The 20,668-nt window shown below is 38.0% G+C and overlaps 1 protein-coding gene across 1 annotated transcript in view; it reads left to right on the top strand.

Moving 5' to 3' along the window:
* Positions 1-20,668, top strand: part of ADAM28 (ADAM metallopeptidase domain 28) — a 79,851-nt gene that overhangs the window by 46,105 nt on the left and 13,078 nt on the right. Inside the window, exons 11-18 of the mRNA XM_036075075.2 lie at positions 2,797-2,927; positions 4,131-4,308; positions 6,107-6,196; positions 8,679-8,874; positions 13,822-13,924; positions 16,053-16,212; positions 16,924-17,004; positions 17,309-17,387. Of these exons, the coding sequence (XP_035930968.2) occupies positions 2,797-2,927; positions 4,131-4,308; positions 6,107-6,196; positions 8,679-8,874; positions 13,822-13,924; positions 16,053-16,212; positions 16,924-17,004; positions 17,309-17,387 (1,018 nt within the window). The remainder of the gene's footprint in view (positions 1-2,796; positions 2,928-4,130; positions 4,309-6,106; positions 6,197-8,678; positions 8,875-13,821; positions 13,925-16,052; positions 16,213-16,923; positions 17,005-17,308; positions 17,388-20,668) is intronic.

The raw sequence follows: 20,668 nt of genomic DNA, 5'->3' as shown, positions 1-20,668 counted from the left end.
GTACCACACACACTCTGCCTTTATCAGTTTTAAGGGTTTTTTTGGTGTGTTTTTTTTTTTTTTTTTTTGGTATGAGTTATTACTGGCATCTGGTAGTGTCTGGTATCTGGTAGTGTAAACAAATATTCATGCTCTGACTTTCCCTATAGATGTAAGCCTACCTTTCCTTGGATTTCAGGTTTGTTTGTTGCCTTGTGACCTCAGCTCTGGATGAGTTCTATAAATTATGAATCTTACTATGTCCAGTGCTTTATTTATTGTAAGTTTGGGAGTGACACTCTTTCCAGCCTTCTATAATCTGGTGGTAAGGAGCAGGAGTAGTGGTTTCTCTTTTGATTTTATCTGGTTTTAGTCTTAGGCAGGTCCTGGGTCTCAGAGGTAAAGCTTTCTTAAGGATCCTGCCCATCCTTCCAATGGCAGCAAAACTCTCCTTTCTATCTTTTGCCGGTCTTTTGAGGAAGAGTTTCCTGACTCTCCTCAGTGGGAGGAAAACTCAATTAATATCAATATAGGATCCTGGGCTCAAGATTTTTGTCTTCCTGTATCAGGAGTAGAGGGTGTGTGTGTGTGATTAAACCCATCCCCTGCCCATATTGGGTCTTCAGTTCTGCCTTAGGTTGTCAGAACTTGCTATTTCTCTCCCCAGTGGCTTCTGGCTTCTGTTCCTTAAAAGAGAAAGATTTGGATATGGCTTATGCTCTTTTCCTGCAGCAACAGCTACTTCACTCCTTCTGGCCCATTCCACCAAGGGAAGTTCTTTCTGTTCTACTACCTGGCTCCCAATGTCTATCATGAGCTCCTAGAGAGGAGGTCTCTGGAGAAATGTCTATAAGTGTGTGCAAAGCACCCTTGTTTCTGAGGTCCTGCAGATTCTATGCTCTTGCACTGACCCATACTAGGCCTTTAGCAATTCATTTAAGAATTCAAATGAATTACTTCCCCACTTGCAGGTACCTGGCATCTCCTCCTCTATGCCTTGCTGGAGATAAACCAGTTCTTATGTCCAATCTGTACTTGGGATGGCCTGTCTCTTCTTAGTTTCCAGGATCTCTGGATGTCCTGCAACCATAATTGACTGATAGATTCAAAGAAAATTATAATTAAGTTTATCTGCCTAGTCCTTGTTTCTAGTGCAAGAGTAATGTTCTTTCCAGCTTTCTACATCCTAGGTGGAAGTGTGATATATATATATATATATATATATATATATATATATATATATATATATATGAGTCTGGTTTTGTGATAAGCTTCATAAGGTGACCAGAAAAGTAAAATATATTTTTTCTTTTCTTTTTTAAAGATTTTATTTATTTGAGAGAGAGAGAGAATGAGAGAGAGAGAGAGAGCACACGAGAGGTGGGAGGGTCAGGGGGAGAAGCAGACTCCCCACTGAGCAGGGAGTCCAATGTGGGACTCGATCCTGGGACTTCAGGATCATGACCTGAGCTGAAGGCAGTCGCTCAACCAACTGAGCCACCCAGGTACCCCAAATATATATTTTCTAAATTGAAAGAGCTTACCATAAAATTGGAAGAGAAATTAGACTACTTAAAGCAATACTTAATAATATATGATAGTAGAATTGAAAACTGCAGTAGGAATCCAGAGGAGAGGATTATTAATGAAGATGAATATGGTCAGGAAATGTAGCTGTAAAATAAACTTCAAAGGGTGGGTAAGGTTTAGAGAGGGGGAAGAGAGAATGGAGTTCATTCCAAAGGAAAAAAAAATTAAGTTACGAAAATAATTGTTTAAAGGAAGATACTATAAATTTAAGGAGTCTCACGTAAGGCAATGTGGAAAGTCTAAACATATTTTCATTTTTCTTAATTTTTTTTTTTTTGGTTTGTTTTTGTTCCCACTTGAGTAACTCCATCTTACTAAATAGCAAGGTTTACCAGGTTCATCCTGACAGAATGATTAAATATCATGAATTGTATTAACTTCCTATCTTACACAGGTGTTCCTTGTTTATGAGTCTTGTACCATGCTGTATGGATCTCTTTATTTGGTTCTTTGGAATGAAGTAGATAAGGAAATCAGGTTTCTGTGGGTGGGTGTAACTGGCAGATTCCTGTCTCCCCACTGGAAAATTACAGCCTGCGGTGATTCTGTAGTGCTGTTTTATTGCTCCTGAAAAACCTGGAGCCCCCAGTCCAACATTTCTAATCAGAAATAATCTGGTAATGAAGTTGGCTACTAGCCAGACTTCATGCAATGGGGCAAGTCTAGAAGCGACTGATGTCTAGTCTTGGTGGTAACAGAATTGAAAAAGATACCAATGGTACTAAAGTCCTGGTATTAAAGTTAACAAACACTTTCAGATCCCCATTAGCTAAACATATCAAAGGCCTTCAATCAAATTAGAAGGTATTAAAAGTCAGCTGGGGGCGGGGGGGGGGGCGCTGGAGGTAGATCAGTTTAAAAAATTCTGATTCCTTATCATCATTGAAGACATTTTGCCACTATCTCTCATGGCAAGAAACCACAGAAACGTTTATCATCATAAATATTCCCCATGTACAAGAAAAAAGAGCAAGCAATGTGCCCTGTGATGCACATTCAGTACCAAAGTTGTGTGTGTGTGTGTGTGAGAGAGAGAGAGAGACAGACAGACGACAGAGGCAGGAGGAGAGGAAAGGAAGAGAGAAGGGGAGGGAGAGAAAGAGACATGGTGAGTAGTGAAAAAGCTGAAGGTAAAATCACTCAGCCCCAGTTAGTAAAACTAATTATACCCTGAGTTATAATTTAGTTTGAAAACCAGAGGATCTGTTTCCTTATTCTCGCCCTTAGGACCACAGTGACAACATGCTTAGAGTAGCAGGGACCATGGCCCATGAAATGGGTCATAACTTTGGAATGTTTCATGACTCCTATGTTTGCAAGTGCCCTTCTACAATATGTGTGATGGACAGAGCACTAAGGTGAGGCTCTCTGGGAAGATGCTTTCTGCTCCAGTTTTTGGTTCACTCTGGGCTGTATCTTTGCTATATCTTTCATGTCATCTTCAGCAACACATTCAAGCTTTTAAATATTAAATAGTATAATCATGAATGCATATCTATACCAGACCACTTTATCCCTCATCTATATGCAATATTTTTCATTAACTAAGACATCATTGAAACATATTATGTCTTTGCTGTTGGCGTGATTGATATTTTTAACTTCATCTTATCTACACAAGACCTGGTTTCAGAAAATCTTTAGTATTTATCAAATTTTCAATGAATTCAGATTGGATGGGTTCTAGGAGAACATCCTTGCAGGAGCATAAAGAAATGATACATTCTTGCCTTGCCTAAGCAAAGTTTCCAGGGAATTTTATCTTTAAAAATCCCCAAATCCCTTTTATATATGTATTTCCTCTCTTCTATTTCCCTGTCCCAGCTCACTCAATCTAGGATTAGTCTCCTAGGCCATTCCCCAAAATACCTGATTATGGTGGCTGCCAGTCACATACCTTTGTTTTCTCTCCCAGATACTACTGCATTTTTAAACCTCATCTTTATTTGTGAAATGAAAAAATTCTCCCAAAAGTAATTCCTCTGAAGGAAAGTGAATTCTTAGACACATAAATAAGTATGACTTTACTACCTGTAGGACTTCACAACCAAAATGACCTAAGGCTGAATAAGATCATCTGGATAAGTCAGACACATCTTTGTTTTTTTAAACAGCAGCCCGGATGCTACACTTTAAGATCTGATGTATTTTTTCATTAAGCTGGAGGTGTTTGTGTCCATCCAGGGCTAATTCAGGTACACAAATGAGCTCATGATTTAGCAGTTGGGCAGTGGATTGGGTTTAATCTTTTTTTTTTTTTTTAAGATTTTATTTATTTATTTGAGAGAGAGAATGAGAGAGAGAGAGAGAGCACAAGAAGGAGGAGTGGAAGAGGGAGAAGCAGATTCCCCGCTGGGCAGGGAGCCCAATGTGGGACTCGATCCCAGGACTCCAGGATCATGACCTGAGCCGAAGGCAGTCACTCAACCAACTGAGCCACCCAGGCTCCCTGGGTTTAATCTTTTAGGGCAGGTTTTGGGTGTATCATCCCCAGTGTGTGATATTGCTCCCTTCCTGCTCAGCGTGACTGTGTTCCATTTTCTCTTTCCTTATCGTCATAGCTTCTATATACCTACAGACTTCAGTTCCTGCAGCCACATCAGCTATGACAAGTTCTTCGAAGATAAATTATCAAATTGCCTTTTCAACGCTCCATTGCCTACAGATATCATATCCATCCCAATCTGTGGGAATCAGTTGGTAGAAATGGGAGAGGACTGTGATTGTGGGACTCCTGAGGTACCACCAAATACTTTCTAAAATGATCTAATTTGTTTTTCAGTTGCTGAGAAGATAAACTATAAAATTATATTATTACTCTGAAATTGTGCATTTCTTATAATTTTGCCTATGTTTATTTGTAGACATTTGTCGGGCCAGTGACTACTGCATTGCTTAGCAGACCTTCCTAATTTCCTTCTTGGGGTTCTTTCCCCATTTCCTGATTTTTAAGAACCACTCAACAACTGGGCTTTATATCCTCATCCCTCTCTTTCTGGCAGAAATAACTTCACTTTCCTTATGTGGCTATGACCTGCTGAGCAGTTACTTTAGGGACAGCACCACAATAGCACTCAGAGGGTGTAAGTGGCTTGCCCAAGGTCACAGAGCTGGTAGAGGGAGAGGCCAAGATGAAGACTCAGGTGTTTGTTTTGGCAGTCCTGGGGACATCTTGCACTGAGATTTAGTTCTTCTCTTTGTGACTTAAGAGTTTTTACCATTGTGAGTCCTAGTCTGATCCCCCCTATTAACAAGGTAGCCAGGGTTCTGAATGGGATCTTTGTCTCCGTTTTATCAACACTTAATATGAGTGACATGTCAAGGCTTCAAGGGGTCATCTCTTCAGTAAATTCAAAATACGACCACAAATGTATTCATTCTATGAGAAAGGAATCTTTCCAAGATGATGTTTATATTTGAAATAAGAGCAAGAGTTTTAACCCTAAAATGTTGTAATTCTCTTAGGGAACCTAAACAGCTATAAGAGGAAGTTTCCAAGGTAGGAGCTTCCCCAAAGCCTCATGCAGATGCCTGATATCTCAGAAACAAGGTGGGGAGAGCAAGACACAGTCTATTGCTTTATGCAGAGTTGAATTAAATGTCAAAATTGCATAAAGAACTATACTTTTAGATTTTTAGTACATGTCCTAGAGATTTATTTTATTGCTGGATAGGTACAAAACTGATGAGCTCAACTAATTATGTTTTTAACTATTTAAACTTTTTTTTTTTTTAAGATTTTATTTATTTATTTATTTATTGACAGAGAGAGACACAGCGAGAGAGGGAACACAAGCAGGGGGAGTGGGAGAGGGAGAAGCAGGCTTCCCATGGAGCGGGGAGCCTGATGTGGGGCCCGATCCCAGGACCCTGGGACCATGACCTGAGCTGAAGGCAGACGCCCAACGACTGAGCCACCCAGGCACCCCTGTTTTTAACTATTTAGATAAATTTTATTTTATTTTATTTTATTTTCCTTGAATAACATGTTTATTGCTCAGATAACCTTAAGAAATGTTACATATACTATTTGCCTCTGGAAAGTCACAGTGAGCCTTGTGTATTAAAGGCTTTGAAAAGTTCTGAAATAAACAGTTGTGCTTTTTAAATTTTTTTCTTATGTTTAATTAGCCAGCATATAGTACATCATTAGTTTTTAATGTAGTGTTCAATGATTCATTAGTTGTATATAAATTTTATTTTAAAAAACTATCCTTTTTCCTTTTGTTTTCTTTGATATTTTACCAAAAATAGATCATTTTCAGTACTACCATGGGAGGCTGAGTGAACTAGAGGAGATACTCAAATTTAAAAAGATGTCAGTAGACTTCAGATATGTGACAAATCACCAGTGGCTCCAAAATCTGTTTTTCTAATGTTGAACTTTGTTCTATCTTTTATTTTCCTGAAAATTATTTTCAGACTATATCACAGTAGGATCTGTATGGTGAAAAAATTATATTATGAATTGTAGTGAAACAAGAGCAAAAAATTGAGACCCAATCTAGCATTTGCATTTATTTCTGGTATTTCTCAGGAATGTACCAACATTTGCTGTGATGCTAAAACTTGTAAAATCAAAGCAAGTTTTCAATGTGCATTAGGAGAATGCTGTGAAAAATGCCAGGTAAGATTATTATTTTATTTTATTTTAATAATTATGATTACCGTTTATTTTTCTATATTAAAAATCTCAGTGATTATGTTAAATGAAATAGCAAAGCACTAGTTTTCTGTCTATAAAATAACACTGCCTACCATTTATATATGAGTGTTTATAAACATGGGCTATTTGATCCCCCAAGAACCCTTTGAATTAGGTATTATTATCTCGTTTTGCTCTTTTTTTTTTTTTTAAAGATTTTATTTATTTATTTGAGAGAGCGAGAATGAGAGAGAGAGAGAGCATATGAGAGGGAGGAGGGTCAGAGGGAGAAGCAGACTCCCCGCCGAGCAGGGAGCCTGATGTGGGACTCGATCCCGGGACTCCAGGACCATGACCTGAGCCGAAGGCAGTCGCTTAACCAACTGAGCCACCCAGGCGCCCTCTCGTTTTGCTCTTGAAGGAACAGAAGCTCAGAATAGAAAATGTGCAACATAATAGAGCCACTGAATGGCAAACTCCAAATACGACCTGTTCCAAAGCCAATGCTGGGGAATAAAACCTGCCTCTGCTTCTGATGCCACAGAGCCTTCTTGCACCAAACCTCACAATTGGTTGCATATTCCTTTAAAAATGGGTTCAGTGGAAAAGCTTTTGTTTTAAATAATGTGGGGTCTCCCCTATCTTTGACTTTGAAGTCACTTCAGGGTGAATTTCTTAGAAAACAGACATAAAGTAAGGATTCTGTGTCATTTTCTCTGTGGGGCGTGTTGACTTTCCTTTCACGTTCAAGTTTAGGATTTTACCTTCTATTGTTGCACAGAATTCTCTATTATGATTATTCGTTTATATGTCTGTTTCCTTAGTAAAACTGACTTCCGAGGGCAAGGGACTGATTCATCCTCACCTGCCACAGAGTGGTACCTGTGTACCTCACCTACCACCTACTACATTTTAAATGCTCAAGAACTGTTTGCAGAATGAATGTGTAGATAGATGGCATACCAGGTTATAGGTAGTATTGGGGAATTTTTTTTTTTTTTAATGTCAGAAGGAGAGGAAAGAAATAAAAGAGGCCAAAAGGAAGAAAATTTGAGAACTTAAGTCGTATTCAACAAGTGTTGATTAAATGCTGTTTGTTGGAGATTGTGGAAATTTAAAAAAAAGTAGTCTTTGACTTCAAAGAACATGCTGTTTCTTTAGGGTAATGATATACATACCTGAAACAGATGAAAATATAGTGCATGATTAAGTGCCCAGGTAGACATTATAAGGATATACCCTTTGTGTAATGCTTTCCACTTAAATTTTCACTTAAGTTCTATAATGACTCTATAAAGGAAATATTAGATGGGGAAATGGATTTTCAGAGAGATTAAGTCCCTTTTCTAAGGCATACACCCAGCCCCTGGTAGAGCCAAGATTTAAACCCATATCTTCCAAATCCAAATTCAAGGCTCTTCCCATCATGTGTAGGAAGAAAAGGCAACAATGTGCCCTGAAGACGTCAGAGGAGGCTTCGTGGAAAATGAGGCTGTCACTAGTCTTAAAGTAAGGCGTAGATTTTAGATAAGTAGACAAAAAGAGAAAAACACTCCTAAATGAGGCGGCTGAGGGAAAGAATAAAATAAGCATGGCTCACGTGATGGCTGGTAAGAAAGCTTGTCTGGCTGGAGCAGCGGGGGTTGAATTTAGAGGGTCATGTATGATCTAATTAAATTTTGGATTCCATTCTGTCATCAATGTTAAGATACTGAAAGTTTTCTGATGATAGGGAAGCATGCTTGCTCACCTCAACTAGGGAAAGATATGCTTCCAGTGTCCATACAGGCCTCTTCAGATCTGCATAAATGGCAGAAGTTGTCTAAGGTTTCTCTCAGGCAGTAAGGGCAAGATTTGCAGGAATAGAATGCGATGGAATTAATACATCAAATGCACATCCAGTTATTTCTCCCCCATAAGAAATCATTTCATAGGAAGAAGTGAGTTGAAAAGAAACATTTGAGCATACAATAAAAGGAATTAAGGATTAGGAAACACGATGCCCGGGAAAGTCTCAGAGCATGCTGATCTGGTGCTTGTAAATTTACCTTCCTTAATACAGAAGATTCACTTTGCCAATAAATCTCTAAAGTTGCAGATGTAAATCTCCTTGAAAATCCTGACAAAGATGCCTTCAACAAAGGAAAAAGTAAATCCCTTCTTTGCATCTAAGATGAGGCTTGGTTTTCTTCCGTACTTTTCTCATTGATATTTCTATAGTGCTTGCACTATAAATTCAGAAATATTGATTACTTAAAGACTCAGGCCGTTGGCAGAAGTCAATAGAAGTAATATATAGGAGATGTCTTTAGTTTATGCAATGCAGATGTAAGCTAGAATAGAATGATGCCTCTAACTACCTTGCCAAAAAAAGGCCAAAGGGAAAATATTATTTGCATTAATTTGAGATATTAGAGTAAGTCAGGTAGAAAAAAGCCTTCTCTTCATTTTTATTTCCCTGCAGTTTAAAAAGGCTGGTGCAGTGTGCAGACCAGCAAAAGATGAGTGTGACCTGCCGGAAATGTGTGATGGCAAATCTGGTATTTGCCCTGATGATAGATTCCGAGTCAATGGCTTCCCCTGCCAAAATGGAGAGGGCTACTGCTTGATGGGGATGTGCCCCACACTGCAAGAGCAGTGTACCGACCTGTGGGGACCAGGTAGGAGGACAAGCCCCAGTGTTACGGGCATTCCTGTCTCTCTCTATTCATATACAAGGAAAAATCATGTTACCGTGTTATAACAGGTGACAGTGTTTAATCATGGCCAAAGTAGTATTCTGTCCCAACGTTCTTTCTTGGAAACTGTGCGACAGCTCAATATCCTGGATAAGTGTATTTTAAGACATAAGGTCAATTTGGGGATTTCTAGATTCAACAAATAAAAATAAGGATGGACCAGTCAATTTGAATTTGAATTCCAGATTAACATTTTTTTTTTTTTGGTATCAGTATGTCTCATGAAATACTGGAGGTAAGCTTATACTAAGAAAACTGTTTATTTGAAATTCAAATTTAACTGGGTAAAGCAGGAAATGTTATCCAATGGGAAAAACTCTCTTCAACAAATGGTGTGGGGAAAACTGGACAGCAACATGCAGAAGAATGAAACTGGACCACTTTCTTACACCGTACTCAAAAATAAATTCAAAATGGATTAAAGATGTACATATGAGACTTGATACCATAAAAATCCCAGAGGAGAACACAGGCAGTAACCTCTTTGACATCAGCCAGAGAAACTTCTTTCTAGACGTATCTCCAGAGACAAGGGAAACAAACGCAAAAAATAAACTATTGGAGCTTCATCAAAATAAAAAGCTTCCACACAGTGAAGGAAACAATCAACAAAGCTAAAAGGTAACCTGTGGAATGGGAGAAGATATTTACAAATGACATATATGATAAAGGGTTAGTATTCAAAATACATAAAGAATTTATAAAACTTAACACCCCAAAAACAAATCATCCAGTTATAAAATGGGCAGAAGACATGAATAGACATTTTTCCAAAGAAGACATCCAGATGGCCAACAGGCACATGAAAAGATGCTCAACATCATTCATCATCAAGGAAATGCAAATCAAAACTACAATGAGATACCACCTCACACCTATCAGAATGGCTAAAATCAACAACACAAGAAAGGACAAGTGCTGGCGAGGATGTAGAGAAAGGGGAACTCTCTTGCACTGTTGGTGGAAATGCAAACTGATGCAACCACTGTGGAGAACAGTATGGAGATTGCTCAAAAAGTAACAAATAGAACTATCCTATGATCTAATAATTGCACTACTAGGTATTTACCCAAAGAATACAAAAATACTAATACAAAGGGATACACGAACTCTGATGTTTATAGTGGCATTATCTACAATAGTTAAGATATGGAAGCAGCCCAGGTGTCCATTGACTGATGAATGGATAAAGAGGATGTGACATATTAATATGTATATATAAATATATATGTAGATATATTTATATTATATAAATAAAGATATATATATAGGAATATTACTCAGCCATAAAAGAATGAATCTTTTCATTTGCAATGACATGGATGGAGATAGAGTGTATTATGCTAAACAAAATAAGTCAGAGAAAGACCTACCACATGATTTCACTTATTTGTGGAATTTAAGAAACAAAACAAACAAAGGGGGAAAAAAAGAGACAGGCAAACCAAAAAACAGACTCTTTTTTTTTTTTAAAGATTTTTTAAATTTATTCATTTGAGAGAGAGAGAGAGAAACAGCATGAGAGGGGAGAGGGTCAGAGGGAGAAGCAGGCTCCCCGCTGAGCCGGGAGCCCGATGTGGGACTCGATCCCAGGACTCCGGGACCATGACCTGAGCCGAAGGCAGTTGCTTAACCAACTGAGCCACCCAGGCGCCCCAAAAAACAGACTCTTAACTATGTAGAACAAACTGATGGTTACCAGGGGGAGTTGGTTGGGGGGGATGGGTGAGATAGGGGATGGGGATTAATGGGTACACTAGCTGTGATGAGCACTAGGTGTTGTATGGAAGTGTTGAATCTCTCTATTGTGCATCTGAAACTAATATTACACTGTATGTTAACTACTGAAATTTAAATAAAAACTTACAAAAAAACAAATTTAACTGGATATCCGGTACTTTATCTGACAACCCTAATCAAGATCCTTCTCAGATAAGTACACCCTTAGAAGTCTCTGTGTGTGTCTGTGTGTGTGTCTCTGTGTATGTGTCTGTGTGTGTGTATCTGTGTGTGTGTGTGTGTGTGTGTAGGGGTGGCAGGAATGCTGGGAGATGGGCAGAGCATAAGGGAAGGGGGAGAAAAAAAAAGGACTGTGGGAATGCAGATGAGCAATTTGGAAAAGTGAAATCTCTTAAATGCTTATTTTGCCCATAATACTAGAATTTTAGAAGCCATATTCTCTGATATACCATAAAAAAAGAAATTAAAAATAAAACTTAACAATCTCCAAAACTGTAAACTAAAACTTAAATTGTACTAAAAAATCTTGATCGGAAAGGCAATTTAAAAAATATCAGTTCTTTGGACTTTCTGGATATGATGTCCATTGTGCACATTCCTTAAATGCCTGAAGGAATTGTTTTAATAGGGAAAATACATATTCCTAAAAATACTTGAAGATGGTTATCACATGCCAGGAACTTCTCATAATTCCTGAAAATATACATAAAACAAGATAAAGGAAAGCAACAAAAATCAGTCTTTCACAATATACCCAGTAAAAAGGAAACCTGAGAAATACGTGGATTAGAACTTAGAAAAATTCCTGAATTAAAATAAATCCTTTGTATCAGGCAGGGGTGGGCTGAGACACAATTTGAGGAGCATAGCTTGATACCATTGGTGCGTGAGCAGGTGCCCTGACATGCAGGAATCTGGCCTCAGCAACCCTCCCGCGTATAGGTAATGCAGACTCACATGCTAAGTTACACGTGGAAACAAAGATGTTTTTGTGGGTTAAAGAGAGACTCTGTGCTTTCTTGACTAACTTTGGTATATAGCAGAAATCTAGGGAAAGAAAATCTTCTGCACAGAGTTGAAGCTCTGAGCATCCCTTTATTATCTGGTGATAAATCACTGCAGTAAATACTATTACCTTCTCCTTTTGCCTGACCCTTCACTATCTGCCTCCCCTGCAAATCTGTATATTTCCCAGTACCTAGACATTATGTATTTTGTTCACAACTGTATTCCCAGTGTGTCCCAGCACATTGCCTGACTTTCGTAAATGTTCAAAATTATTGAATTAATGTTGAACATATTTATCTGATATTGGATGAGGAAAGATCTTTTAAATCACACATTTAAAGGTAGCCCATATAAAAGATCAGAGAACAGATTGGCCTAAATAAAATTCCAAATTTTGTAATTCCTAAGGGATCACAAATTTATTTCAAATTAATCTTCAAAGTTTGAAAAGTCTTATATATAAGGAGGGAGATCACTCTCTCTGATATCAAGTCATTTCTATAAATCATTTGCAGTTCCAAATACTGAAAATGCGACCAAGGCATTAACAGGCAGTTTGTCATAAAGAAGTCCAAATGTCCAAAAACCATTAAAGTCATTTTAAATTACTAGCAAGAAGTATGAAGTACTGACACATTGATGTGCCAGGAAATGCCAATATAGTAAGAAATATGAATGAAAAGTTGATTCCTTCAACACTTGTCAAATTGGAAAAACTTTGTTACAGTTAATGCTCAGTGTCAGTGAAGATGTGGCAAAACACCTAGTTTTATACAGTCTGGTAAGAACATGAATTAGGACAGTCTTTCCAGGATGAATTGGAAAAATGTATGTACAACCTAAAAAGAAAATGTACTGCTTTCCCCAGCAAGTGTATTCTGGAATTTTTTTTTCACAAAGGATTTTCAGCCAGCACTTTTAAAATTAATAACGGATAATTGGGAAACATCTCAAAGTCCAAGAATAAGCCTCAGTCAAGTAAGTTATATAGTATTTCTTCAATGCAGCTTTTACAGCTATGAAACTGCTTAATATTTAGTGCCTGGGGAAAGCACAAGTATACTGTTATTTGGGAAGCAGCGTGGTACCAGGTGTATGAATGATACTTTCTACAATATTAGCCATAATAACTCTGAAGTTTGGGATTAGGAATATGCTTTTTCCTTATTATTCATGCCTAACCAATATTTTCAGTGTAGATATTTTATTATAATAATAAGGAGCCTATAAATGTTACTAAGATCAAATAATTAAGAAAATATGATAATAAAGCTTATTTTATCATCTTGGACATTGAAACATGAAATTCATTTAAAATGATTCAGGTTTACAGATAAACCAAGAGGTTAAGGCACTTGGCCAAGGTCACACAGCTGCAACTTAGCTCCTGAACTCTTAACCACTGTATTCTATTGCTCATCTGATAAGGATCTAAGGAAGATTGCCTGAGAAATTAAATATGTGGTGCCTATTGCCGTGCCTGCACAAAGCAGAAGTTTGACTAAGCATAGCAAGTAATTGTGACATAGCAAGTATTAGCAGAAGAGCATCCCAGTGTCTGCCTGTGAAATGTTAATATAATGATTGTGGCTCTCCTAGCTAAGTCTTCATATTTAGATGGACTTTTTTTAATCTTCAGCAAATCAACCACATTTCCAAATATTTAGATGCCCATTATTCAAAATTGAAATATTTGAAGGGTTATTTTATTGTATTTTTAAAAAGATTTTATTTATTTATTTAGATAGAGTACGTGAGGGGGAGAGGGGCAGAGGGAGAGGGGAAGAATCTTAAGCAGACTCCAAGCTGAGTGAGGAGCCTGTTCCAGGGCTCGATCTCACAACCCTGAGATCATGACCTGAACCAAAATCAAGAGTCCCATGTTTAACCGACTGAGCCACCCAGGCACCCCTAAAGGATTATTTTAATTTCTAGCCAGCTTTCTCAATAACAAACTATTGCAGCCTATATTTCTGACAATGTCCAATGAGATTATGCCAGAATAGTACTTCTCATGCTATATATTTCATTACTTTTATATTTCATTAATCCTTTGTAGCATTGAGTATCTTATCACTTTTTCTTTTCTAATATGTCCCTACTCACCATGCCTGGTTTCAGGGACCAAGGTTGCAGACAAATCGTGTTACAGCAGGAATGAAGGTGGGTCAAAGTATGGGTACTGTCGCAAAGTGGACGACACACGCATTCCCTGCAAAGCAAGGTGAGTGGCCTTGTTTGAACCTTCCTGCTCCTCAGACTAGAGAAATCATTCACTTCCAGACACATGTTCTGATTTATTCCAATTAAAGAAAAAGTTAATTTGGACATCATTCATTTGGTCAGCATTCACTGACTATTATGTGCTGTGTTTTAGACTAGGCACTAAGTTAAAAGACGAATAAGAAATGAATTCTTTTTTCCAGTCCCTCATGGTGGGTGCTTTGGAGGACATCAAGTACAGTCATCGTGAAATTGAGTGAATGTGTGGATGGAACATGCAGCAGCAGTGAATGGGCCTGGATGGAAGTCTATACATGGATTTTTCAATATAACTTAGGCACTTTTCCATCTAGGTGTTTCATTACGATTCTAGGAGTAGAAATATTTATCTACTCAGAGAAATAACCAATACAATGCTTGTATAGTTTTATGTAAGCTTGCCATGGCATTACAGAAAGAAAAAAATACAGTAAGAGAAAAGATTGACAATTCACCTGGAGAACTTGTTTTACTTTTTGTGTGCATATTCTAGAAAAAAAATTTTCTAGAATATCATGAACAATGGACTTGAGATTTTTGTATAAGATTTTTTTGGTTCTACAATTTTAAGGTGACTTTTAAAATTCAAATTATAATAGATTAAACTTAGTACCTTCTCCAAATTTCACACATACTAAGTAATGTATAACAAGAGACTGAACAAGATTAACATTTCTCAAAGTTTTTCTATTAAACAGTGGTTTTTCCAGATGATACTTACCAAACTATATTTTGGACATAGTGTCATCCCTTGGAGAGTCTGAGCCTAAAGGATAATAATATTCCATGTCCTCTCCTTTATAAGAAATCAGGGCAGATTCAAAAGGGAAAACAGTTATGTAAAAAGCAATGTGTATGTTTTCTGGGAGCCAATATGTAGTTCGAGAGGTAGCGAGCGGGAAAGAGCGTAAGGTGGTTCCACTTCCTTCTGTAGCATGCGCACACATTGTCCTGAATGACTGTATGATCCCTGGATCATTTCTGCAACTAGAGGCACAAACATGTCATTCTTTCACAGGCTGACCTCCTAGTCACTTCTGAATAGTCATTGGCTGTAGTGGAGAGCAGACCTGAATAGTCATTGGCTGTAGTGGAGAGTAGACCTGAATGGTCATTGGCCGTAGTGGAGTAGACCTGAATGGTCATTGGCTGTAGTGGAGAGTAGACCTGAAAGTAGGCCTTCCTTATAAAGCTCTACCTAAGTGACTCAAGAAAAACACCTCTTCAGGTTTGGAAAGAATGTGTGCCTTTCCCCACTCCTCAGCCATATTTGCTAACCGCCACCAGAAACATCAGGAGAATCTGATTCTGTCCCTCTCAGAGTAGTTTTTCACAGCCCTCCTCTGAATTCCGCATAAAGCAATTGACTCCAATTTTATTGGCCCTGACTTTATTCACCTTGGCATTAGTGAATGGCTTTACCGAGTGCTGAGCTGTTTCATCTTTATTTGCAGGGAGACAGTTCTTTCAGTAACCCCACATGATGCTTTGGAGTGTCACCCAAGGCTCAGCCTAATGTAGACACAGCTATAGTTGGGAGAATTATTCTGCTGAAATTCATGAAAATAAAAAAGTAACTTTAGCTGAAACAAAATAGAAACTGTCTATGTGCCCTCCATGATGTTAGAAGTCTATCCTCCTTATATCTCGAGCATGACCTTCATTCCCAGGTGTTTCTCTTGGCCTATCATGGCTTCTGCAGCTACAGCCATTGCATTCCAATAAGCCAAAAAGAGAAAAAAATGAGAAGTAGGACATACTCCTTCATGTAACGCCGTCTTCAAGGATTTACACATAAAATTCTGCTTCTTTCCCATTGGCCAGAACTAGGCATTTGGCCAAAATTAGCTGTCTAGGAATCTGGGAAATGTGCGTTTTGTTTTTGAGCAATAATGTGCCTTGCTAATGTTTTGTGGTTCTATTACTGAAGAATAAGGGGAAATTTGACATAAAGGGAGAACTAGGAGTCTCTACTATGGGGAGAAATACGATTAGTTAAATACTGATAGCCAGGGAGCTAATTTAGAACTGCATAGGACTATAATTTGGATCCTGGTATTTCAACTGCAACAAATTTGGCTTTTCCTCAGTGATGCCATGTGTGGGAAGTTGTTCTGTCAAGGTGGGTCAGATAATTTGCCCTGGAGAGGACATATAGTAACTTTCCTGACATGTAAAACATTTGATCCTGAAGACAACAGTCAAGAAATAGGCATGGTAGCCAATGGAACTAAGTGTGGAAACAAGAAGGTAAGTTGAAAATGTAGCTTTTAATCAAAATGTTCTCTTGTCTTGTTTTTTGTTTGTTTGTTTGTTTGCTTCTCAAGGACTCTCTATGTTTCATGGGGCACAGTTTTCAAAGCAATACTTAATGCCATTCGTTTATGCAAACGTGAATTCATCCCTCCAATACTATTTAATAAGTAACTATTATGTGCTTAGTACTAGGTTATTAAATCTTGGTAAATTTTATTGTCCCCAAATCAGTAGGTTCTCGATAAATGATAGCCACCCTGATAATAATAAAGAGAATAATAACAATACCATTTATTTTTATACAAATGATAGGTATTGTAATATTGCAGATGATGTGATATTAACATGTTTTCCATAATATTTTTGTTTGGAATGGGTGCCTTGTATCATGCACAATGCTTAGCTCACTGCTAAGTATCAGTCTCAGGTATTGACTGAAGAGGTGGATTAAGGGAATGACCCATGAGGAATAAAGTGAAGTAAGGAAATATTCTTTAGAGGACTTTCCAAACTTTTTTTATAAAAATTATCTAGCTTCATCTTCTTATTTCCAAAAGAATGCTGTGATTTCCCTAATAAAAAGGTAAGTTTGATAACAATAATCATGGCTAATAATAGAAGATTAAATTCCAAAGAGTCAGCAGTTTGCAGAGCTGAAGCCTTTGGGTATTGATGTCAGCTTGATGTTTTTCACATCACTTTCAGGTTTGCATTAATGCAGAATGTGTAGATATCGAAAGAGCCTACAAATCAACCAATTGCTCCTCCAAGTGCAAAGGACACGCTGTAAGTTTTGAAAATGTTTCCCCAAGCTTGCTGAATCTTTTGTAATTTTAGGTCAGTCTTAATGATACTAAAGTAATATTTCAGCATTAAGTGATTAAAATTATTAAGTTTGCCTTAATGCTCAGTAGTTTGGTTCAATGAAAAAAATTTCTTCTAAGAACCTGGTATTGACATTCCTATGATGGATTCATACATTATGTAGATAGCTGAAAGGCTGCAGAGTTGGGGTTAGTTTCTGATGAATAGGGCCCTTGGGTTCGTGGTCAGCCTAGTGTGGCAACTAACAGGATCACTGCTTCTCTAGGTGTGTGACCACGAGCTCCAGTGTCAGTGTAAAGAAGGATGGGCCCCTCCTGATTGTGATGACTCCTCAGTGGTTTTCCGTAAGTAACATTACATGTCTAACCTGAAAAAATTGCTCTTCTAAGCTTTTATTTCGTATTACATACGATTTCATTGCCACTTTTCTCTCCTCTTGGAATTCTTGTTCATTCCATAAATATTGAATCTACAATATTAACCTTCAAGGTCTCTAACAACTTTTTAATCATATTTTCCACAATCTTATGCTTTTACTATACATACAAAAAATTTCCTCAAATTTTATATTTGTAATCTTAATTTTAATTTCCCAATGTTCTTGTTTTATGATTGTTCTATTTTTGTAGGAGCTTTGACTTAATGTATAGGTACAATATTCTCATAAAATTCTCTAAGAATATGGCGTGGATTATTTTTGTAGGTTCAATTCTGTTCTTTGAATCATCTCTATTTCTTTTGAGTTTGATTGATTTGTTTTTCACCCTGTCTCTTATTGTGCTATTTTTCTTCAGGATATGGGACCCTTAGCTGAGGGCGGGATTAGGTTGACTTCAGTTAGCTTTCATCAGTTTTCTTTGCATGCTTGTGTACTTGTTGTAACTACCCATACTTCTCCGGATGGGAGATCTGGCTGTGAGCTCTATCAGTAGATAGATAGGCCTCCGTCCAGGCCATCAGGGTGGGAAGCAGCCAGGGTGGGGATCCTCACCTCCAGTCGCCATGGTGAGGAGTAATTTGCCCAGAAGAGAGCTCCTCAATGCATTTACTTCCTGAGAGAACTGCTTTCCCTCAGCACTCTTTCCTTGATCCTCCCTTCTGTCTCATCTACTGTGGGTATCTGCAGTTAGCCTCTGTTCTGCTCCTCAGGCCCTTGCATCCCCCATTGCTTCTAGAGAGCAGTTCTTGAGTCTTTGTCTTCACTATTGTTCTTTATACACAAGGGATGGGGATAAGGATGCAGATGGGGATGGACCTGAACAAACCATCTGTCTCAAGTTAAGATTCTCTGTAGGCTTCCCAAGAAAGAATAGCATCTACTTCTGATGTTTGGGCTATTTTTTAAAGATTTATTTTTATTTATTATTTTTTAGAGGGGGGAGATGGGCAGGAGGAGAGGGAGAGAGAGAATCTCAAGCAGACTCCATGCTGAATGTGGAGCCTGAGGCAGGGCTCGATTTTACAACCCTGAGATCATGACCTGAGCTGAAATCAAGAGTCTGACACTTAACTGACTGAATGACTCAGGCATCCCTGGGCTATTTTTTTAAAAATTTGTTGGTGATGACCCTACACCTAAAGGAGCTGGAGAAAGAACAGCAAATAAAGCCTAAACCCAGCAGGAGAAGAGAAATAAGAAAGATCAGAGCAGAAATCAATGAAATAGAAACCAAAATAACAGATCAATGAAACTAGGAGCTGGTTCTTTGAAAGAATTAACAAGATTGATAAACCCCTGGCCAGACTTATCAAAAAGAAAAGAGAAAGGACCCAAATCAACAAAATCATGAATGAAAGAGGAGAGATCACAACCAACACCAAAGAAATACAAACAATTATAAGAACTTATTATGAGCAACTCTATGCCAGCAAATTAGATAACCTGGAAGAAATGGATGCATTCCTAGAGATGTATGAACTACCAAAACTGAACCAGGAAGAAATAGAAAACCTGAACAGACCTAGAACCACTAAGGAAATTGAAGCAGTCATCAAAAATCTCCCAACAAACAAAAGCCCAGGGCCAGATGGCTTCCCAGGGGAATTCTACCAAAATTTCAAGAAGAATTAATACCTATTCTTCTGAAACTGTTCCAAAAAATAGAAATGGAAGGAAAACTTCCAAACTCATTTTATGAGGCCAGCATTACCTTGATCCCCAAACCAGACAAAGACCCCATCAAAAAGGAGAATTACAGACCAATATCCCTGATGAACATGGATGCAAAAATTCTCCCCAAAATACTAGCCAATAGGATCCAACAGTACATTAAAAGGATTATTCACCACGACCGAGTGGGATTTATCCCTGGGCTGCAAGGTTGGTTCAACATCCGCAAATCAATCAACGTGATATAATACATTAAAAAAAGAAAGAACAAGAATCATATGATCCTCTCAATAGATGCAGAAAAAGCATTTGACAAAGTACAGCATCCTTTCTTGATCAAAACTCTTCAGAGTATAGGGATAGAGGGTACATACCTCAATATCATAAAAGCCATCTATGAAAAACCCACAGTGAATATCATTCTCAATGGGGAAAAACTGAGAGCTTTCCCCCTAAGGTCAGGAACGTGGCAGGGATGTCCACTATCACCACTGCTATTCAACAGAGTATTAGAAGTCCTAGCCACAACAATCAGACAACAAAAAGAAATCAAAGGCATCCAAATCGGCAAAGAAGAAGTCAAACTCTCACTCTTTGCAGATGATCTGATGCTTTATGTGGAAAACCCAAAAGACTCCACCCCAAAACTGCTAGAACTCATAGAGGAATTGAGTCAAGTGACAGGATATAAAATCAATGCAAAGAAATCAGTGGCATTCCTATACACCAACAACAAGACAGAAGAAAGAGAAATGAAGGAGTCGATCCCATTTACAATTGCACCCAAAACCATAAGATACCTAGGAATAAATCTAACCAAAGAGGCAAAGGATCTGTACTCAGAAAACTATAAAATACTCATGAAAGAAATTGAGGAAGACACAAAGAAATGGAAAAACGTTCCATGCTCATGGATTGGAAGAACAAATATTGTGAAGATGTCAATGCTACCTGGAGCAATCTACACATTCAATGCAATCCCCATCAAAATACCATCCACTTTTTTCAAAGAAATGGAACAAATAATCCTAAAATTTGTATGGAACCACAAAGGACCCCGAAAAGCCAGAGTAATGTTGAAAAAGAAATGCAAAGCTGGTGGCATCACAATTCTGGACTTCCAGCTCTATTACAAAGCTGTCATCATCAAGACAGTATGGTACTGGCACAAAAACAGACACATAGATCAATGGAACATAATAGAGAGCCCAGAAATGGACCCTCAACTCTATGGTCAACTCATCTTTGACAAAGCAGGAAAGAATGTCCAATGGAAAAAAGGCAGTCTCTTCAACAAATGGTGTTGGGAAAATTGGACAGCCACATGCAGAAGAATGAAACTGGGCCATTTCCTTACACCACACACAAAAATAGACTGAAAAGGGTTGAAAGACCTCAGTGTGAGACAGGAGTCCATCAACATCCTAAAGGAGAACACAGGCAGCAACCTCTTCAACCTCAGCCACAACAACTTCTTCCTAGAAACATTGCCAAAGGCAAGGGAAGCAAGGGCAA

The sequence above is a fragment of the Halichoerus grypus genome, chromosome 3, assembly GCF_964656455.1.
Source record: "Halichoerus grypus chromosome 3, mHalGry1.hap1.1, whole genome shotgun sequence".
Taxonomy (NCBI): domain Eukaryota; kingdom Metazoa; phylum Chordata; class Mammalia; order Carnivora; family Phocidae; genus Halichoerus; species Halichoerus grypus.
This window is presented reverse-complemented; position numbering and strand designations above follow the sequence as displayed.